The sequence below is a fragment of the Theobroma cacao genome, chromosome 10 (genome assembly GCF_000208745.1).
Source record: "Theobroma cacao cultivar B97-61/B2 chromosome 10, Criollo_cocoa_genome_V2, whole genome shotgun sequence".
NCBI lineage: Eukaryota > Viridiplantae > Streptophyta > Magnoliopsida > Malvales > Malvaceae > Theobroma > Theobroma cacao.
In genome coordinates, this window is record NC_030859.1 from 16,023,460 (window position 1) to 16,030,220 (window position 6,761).

The 6,761-nt window shown below is 34.7% G+C and overlaps 1 protein-coding gene across 1 annotated transcript; it reads right to left on the reverse strand.

Moving 5' to 3' along the window:
* Window positions 1,384-5,417, reverse strand: LOC18586934 (probable inactive leucine-rich repeat receptor-like protein kinase At3g03770). The gene is made up of 7 exons (XM_007010535.2): window positions 3,473-5,417; window positions 3,161-3,291; window positions 2,723-2,963; window positions 2,213-2,418; window positions 2,075-2,124; window positions 1,870-1,981; window positions 1,384-1,732 (listed from the first exon to the last, which is right to left on the reverse strand). Exons 1-7 carry the CDS (start codon window positions 4,803-4,805, stop codon window positions 1,475-1,477), a joined length of 2,331 nt encoding a protein of 776 aa, XP_007010597.2. The 5' UTR covers window positions 4,806-5,417; the 3' UTR covers window positions 1,384-1,474.

Below are 6,761 nucleotides of genomic sequence, written 5' to 3' on the forward strand. Positions count from 1 at the left end.
TTACATATATAAACGATTAGTATTTTATATTTACATGACATGGTTAAAACACGAATTATAAGATCTATTTACTTTCCGTCGATAGTGCTCTTACCCTAAACCAACCTGTATAATTTAAACCACATTGTTTTTGTTGTCATATTTGGTTAAGCAGATCAAATTAGAACAAGGGCATGCAGTCTATAATTCAATGTCCCTGCCATTTATGTAAAAGTGTCTAAACAAATGTATCAGCTGGAACCTTTCATGCGCATAAGTTAAGGGCACATTTGGTTCATAGAACATTTGACTCTTGCTCGAAATATATTGTCATGATTTTCAAATATGTCTTTGTTTGGTATGATTAATGGGTTGGGATCTAAAATTTGATAATATCGAAAGTAATCTCATTCGATGTTATATTTATAAGCTATTTGTTTTTGAGTAGGAATGTGATTTTTGTTTAGTTCATTTTCAAAAATTTCAAAAATCAAAATACTAGAAAGCTATTTAAATTTAGGTTTTTGATTGTTTTTGCCCTAAATTATATATTTTTTTTGAGAGACTAAATTATATCATTTCACCATTTCAATTTATACACTGACCCAAAAATTAAAATATTGAAAAAAAAACTTAATTTGATTGCTTTTGTTGAAAATGGCAGTTAATTTAGTCAGATTGAACTCAATAAAAAGATTAATTAGGTTACATTTGTGAAAAATGGTAGTGAATTTTCCTGCAAAAAATCAAAATTAAATCTTGCTTTTGTTTCCCTGTTTTCTAGAGAAATCTTACAAATCTATTTAAAAAATAAAAAGAATATTATGTAGTCGTTTGCCTGTCCCTAACATTTGTTTGTAAGTTTCCTGGTGTCTATTAGCATACTAGAATAAAAGCTATTTCCTTGCAAATATGCTTTGTCTCTATCATACAATCTATATGTTTAACAGTTGAGCAAGCTTATATTAAAATGGGAATGACAACTTACAAGAAAGTATGGGCATTTGGGGAAGAACTTGCAGTTAGTAGATCATATGATTGAAGTTAATGAAGAGGGTGTAACCAATACTATCAATGCAATGCAATGCAAGGTTAGTTCTTATTATGTCACGTGATGTTGACATTTGATTCACATAATGAAATGACCCACAATGGACATTATCAACCCCTCTCGTTGATGGCTAGATAGGCACAGTCGGAAGAGGAAAATATCATGATTGGGCAAAAATTTAACAGTTTTTATCAAAGAAAGCATGTGATTTATACTAAAATATGAGTATTAATGCCTTTGTTATAATGATGTAAAATTATATGTTGTTCTTCAATTTGCTTTGTTATAATTTCGATATATGTAATTTCTGACTGGAAAATTATTTTCTTTGTGCCTTGAAAATATGAGAAACATGTTGGAATTTTGTGTCACATGGGTATATAAAATTGATGGGCTAAAACTTGAGTTTGACACATAAACATCAAAACAAAAGTTAAATAAAGGCTACATTTTCTCAAGAGATGATATATTTAGGTGATGGATGTGGTGAGAATCAAGTCTCCATGGATCCTGAAGCTGTGCTGCAAACTGCAAAGTCCAAAGAACATCTTCAACAGAAGGCCTATCACCTGCTTCATCGGAGAGGCATCTGAGGCAGATCTCCATCACTGTCTTCAATGACTCAGCTGAGCATTCCTTGACAATTGTTGGATCCACAATGCTTCTTCGAGCTGTATCATCCATCTTATTACTTACCTGTAACTGCAGCACAAGGCACACAATGACCAAGCGTCACCTTTACTGAACTTGTTCCTAGTCCCAAGGAGTCAAGCTGAAGATACTAATGTATAGGAAGTGAAGAGGAGAAAGTAGATGTTAGGGAAACACTAGCAACTCACAATATCTTTTACAACCATGACATCATTCTGGGACATGATAGGCCTTCCTACCAGAATTTCGACTAAGATTACGCCTATGTCATAGACATCATCTTTATCCTCATGAATTTCCCTGCATATGAAAGAACATGATTACAGGATTAAGACATAAATTAAAGTAATTGTGAAGGCAACTTCGCATTTTCCAATAGAATTAACTATGCACCTTCCTCTAACATTTGCTTTTAGTCCAGGTAAAGAAACTCCAGCACCCCCCTGAAATGGTTTAAAATGAGCTATCGAGTCAAAGAATTGATTTGTAGCAAATGTAACCAATCAGCTTAAAGGAAAAGGTTGATCATACCATTCCCCCATTTTCAGCTAAAAGAGGGAGGTTATAACTGCTAATCTTAGCAAGAAGATTCTGATCCAACAAGACATCTGTTATCTTCAGATTATTTGAAAATACTCCAGGTAGAATCCCTGCATGGAGAAACTGAATACCCTTTGCTACCCCAATTGCAGCTGCTATCCTTTGTGTCCATTTAAGCCTTTGTCCTGGTAACCCTTCTGCAAAACTAGAATGTTAGAGAAGGGTAGCATGAAACTGTAAACATTAACACAGATCTGTCAGTAAGTACAATATGGCAATTCAGCATGTATAACTTACAATATGGGGACAAAGATCCCCAAAATAAATGCATTTCTTATTCAGCTACCCAGGCTGGAAAGCAATAGCAAAAGGATTTACTTAAGAAAGTTATTGGTTCTCAAGAAGACAGATCATACATAAACCTGTCTTTCTTTTAGTTTAAGTACATTTGCCTCGTGATACATATAATTGCTATTAAGATTCAATAACAAAGAATCGTACCGGAAATGCAACCTCTCAATGTGCCATTTGGAACAAACTCAAATACGAGATTTATGATGCTGACACTTGAATCATCTGGGCAACACTCAAAACAGTGCCCAAGGGCACTAGCCAGGTGGCTATGTCTGAGTTTTGAGATCGTCTCAATATGGTGTGTGTATGTCTGTGAGCTATGCTTCTTTCTCATCTTTAAACTTCTAATGGCAACAAGAGTTCCATCTGCCAGCTTCCCTTTATAAACCTGACATTCTATAGCACGTAAGTTTGATCTAGAATCATCAATTGCATCATGTGAAACTAACAGTGACACATAGCAACCAACTGAACAGATTATATTAGTAAATGATGCAAAGGCACACATACTATGCCAAAGATTCATTGTGTGCCTTCTGCGTAACACTTAGTTAGAGAACTATAAAATCTAGATGAGGTGCATACCTGACCATGTGAACCTTCACCGATGATGCTTGAAGGAGTGAAATTATTAGTGGCCTCCTTAAGCTCTTCCAAAGCAAAGACACGATACGCAGGATGGTTAGCTCCCAGTTTCATTGTTTCTGATATATATCCTGCAAATCAAAGATTCACTATATGTCACATGCCATATGCATAAATATTCTTTGTTCTTTTTTTTTTTTTAAACCCTTTAACAAAATCCAACTACTTTCTTAAATCTTAAGTTACTCTGCTCTGGTTTGAAACAATGGAGCCTTAGCAAATGGAAGAGAGAAAAGGAAATGAGGATCTTACTTGCATCTGATAGAAGCTTGACTGGGTTGACGGTTGACACTTTCTCCATTATTAACCTTGTGGAAAGTGTCTTCCCGGCAACCCTGTTGTTTCTTCTCTGGATAACCAAAAAACTCAAACTACCTATTACTGCTATTCCAGCAATTCCTCCCACTATACTTGATGCAAGCACCGCCTTAGAATCATGTCTCTTATACTTGAGCTTTCGAGGTAAAACTTTTACAGCCAATGCTTCATTGTGGCAGAAGTTAGAAGGCTGCTGCTCTTGTTCTTCATCTGATAAACAATTTCTAGCATACATAACAGCCCTGCTCTTGAAGGTTGGTTGCAGACATGCAGGCAAATCCCCAGTCAAAAGATTTGAGGATAAATTTACAAAAGCAAGTTCATCATTGCAGGACATGTTTTGGAAGAGCCTACCAGTAAGCTTATTAGCAGATACATCGATGTAATTAATTGAAGGCAATGCAAACAAAGATGGCAAAAACGGTCCAACAAATCCGTTGAAAGAAATGTCTAGCTTTTGAAGCTCATAATAGGAGCCTAAATCAGCCGGGATGCCAAACTGAAAACTGTTGTTTCTGAGTACGAGAGTGACCACTTTGTTATGCAAAGCAGGGAAGTGAGGTCCAAAGTAATTGTTTTCTAGATCAAGAACTTGAAGGTTTGTCAATTTCTGAAGATCAGGCACTTCTCCAAACAAGTGATTATTTGCGACACTGAGAATTCGAAGATTCTCCAAGCTTGCAACGGCACTTGGCAGAGTCCCAAAGAGTGAATTATTTTTCAGACTCAAAACCGTCAAAGCATGAAAAGAACTAAGCCAACCTGGAACTTGACCAGTGAACTTGTTATGGTCAAGAAAGAGAGTCTGCAAATTCCACAAATACGAAAGTTCCACTGGAATGAAGCCAGTGAAGTAGTTTGAACTTACATTGAGTATTTCCAGAGAAGACAGCTTACCAATACCACCAGGCAGAGGCCCCCACAAGCCTAGAGAAACCAAAGAGAGGACTTTCAAATTTGATAAACTAACAAGACTTGCAAAGAAAGCATCAATGGAAAAGTTTTGAGGCAATGGAGCGACCCCATTGTTTCCAATAACATGAAGCTGAGTCACATTATCTTCATAGCAAACCACAGTTAACGATGGTGTTGGTTCAATGTTGCAGAAGTCCCAAGTGTTGTCAAAGCTGCTAAGAACTGATGGATAGTTGAGAAGCTGCTGGATTTCCCAGAGGGCATTGGCTTGAGAGGGTTGGAGCTGGTGCGAGAGATGTACAGAATGAAAAAGAGTTAACAGAAATAGTAGAGTGTAAACTGGATTTGCCATAAAAAATTATCAGATGACCATTGGTAGTGGGACAAAGATTCTATATGAGCTTCAGCACTGAAGTATGAGAGACAGAAAGCGTCTTCTTTAATACAAATACTCCTTTTACTAATCCCCTCACTCTTGCTTCTACCTGTTTGTTCTATCCCCTCACACTTGTGCAACACAAACAACAACTCAGATTTTCTGTTTCCACCTTTGCAATAGTATTCGTACTATGCTGTCATAGACTCAACATTCCAATTAATGTTGATTGCCACTTCATTAATCACCACTGTTATACAACAATAACTTTTGTTTTCTTACTTTTAACGAGATAAGGATACATAGCCTGCTATAATCTCTTAGCTAATGACTCTTTCATAGTCTAGACTTATCTTGATCTCGGTGTCTCTAATGGGGAGTCTCATATTAACGAATAGTTAAAGTAGACTTTGATACTACTTGCCGTACACTCACACTTCCAATTCAAAAGACGTGCTTATTAAGTGATAGAAAATCTGTATTTGTAAGTTCAAAATCCATTCTTGTAAGCTCAAAATCATAACCATGCTCAATGACATTTGTCACCAGTGGGAAAATTGTGAAGAATGGAATTAAACAAGAAATGGGGTTAAGGCTTCATTTACGTAAGAACGTTGTGTCCTGTAGCTTAAAGCACTGTAGCACAACGTGCAACGGACTGTAGACGTAGGACAGAAAACAGACCAAAACACTGCAGCAACAACATCATAGAATCACGTAAACAAACAAAATGGGATTTTATTTAGTAAAGTTAGAAGCAAGAATTCAGTGATTGCATTGCCCAAAGCACATCAGAATCCTGCAACAATGAGGACATAAGCTAATAAAAGAGTTCATAAAGTGCACAAATAATTACAAGTTACAAGGAAGAAAGCAGATGGAGGGCAGGCGTGTAGCTTTGTCTTGGTATGAAGAAAGCCAGTCGGGACATTGTCCCTGGAAAGAGATGTGCAACGGGCAGCATCTCCTTCTCCAAGATTCGGACTACTTGTTGTCCTTCCCCTTTTTAGTCACTCTGTTTTATCTTCACCTCAAATGGCTCTGTTTAATCTTTTTAGTCACTCTGTTTTATCTGTACCTCAAATGACTCTGTTTAATCACATAATTAAAAATATTTTTCTTAATTTCATAAGTTTCACTCTTCTCTCTTTGGAGAATTTAAAGCATGATATTTGAAAAAGTTTTTTTGAATTATTTAAAAAAATAAATTTTTGTTTTTCTATTAAATTTAACTAAATCTTTATATTTTTATTTTACATTAAATAAGTTCTTATGACGTTAGTCAAAATACCACTTATTATTTTATATCTACGTTACGTTATGCTAACTTTTAAATTAAAATTTTACTATACATTTGGTCTACGAAATGGAATAAGTGAATTATTCAAATTTTGTATACTTGATATAGGCCTTTGTCCTTAATTTTTTGTTCGCATTGACTTTAATTTATGTTATTATAATTTATACCGAAATTTAAATTTTTTTATTCATTTTGATATTTAATGGTTAATAATGTCAAAAAAAATAAAAAAATTATAAAAAATAAATTTTATATAGAGAAATTAAAAAAAATGAAAAAAGAACATAATTCGTGAACATCTCAAAAAATAAATGAAAAAAATGAGATTAAAGTGATATTTAATAAAACCTATCAATTTATCGAATCGATTTGTCTTATTTTAATCATAATATTTTTGGGTTTTACTTGACTTAGAGAATCTTGCCTCCATTTCAAATTGATCCAAGCCTATTTTAGCAACTAATTAGAATGGGAATTAATTGTTTTATGGGATAAAATGAAATAAATTTGAGTACTCTACTTAAACTAACTGATTAATTGGAAAAATATCTTCCTTTCTTTTCGACCTAATATACAAGTTTTAGTGCCTGTTTGGCTTATCCCATGGAAAAGGAAATGGTTCGGTTTTCAAA

Bases quoted from the DNA above. Each gene is read 5' to 3' on its own strand.
- LOC18586934 (XM_007010535.2), bottom strand. From the start codon at position 4,805: ATGGCAAATCCAGTTTACACTCTACTATTTCTGTTAACTCTTTTTCAT. The intron at 1,982-2,074 runs GTGCATAGTTAA...TTTCATATGCAG, and splicing joins AAAGCAAATGTTAGAGGAAG to GGAAATTCATGAGGATAAAG. The intron at 1,733-1,869 runs GTGAGTTGCTAG...CTTGTGCTGCAG, and splicing joins TCATGGTTGTAAAAGATATT to TTACAGGTAAGTAATAAGAT.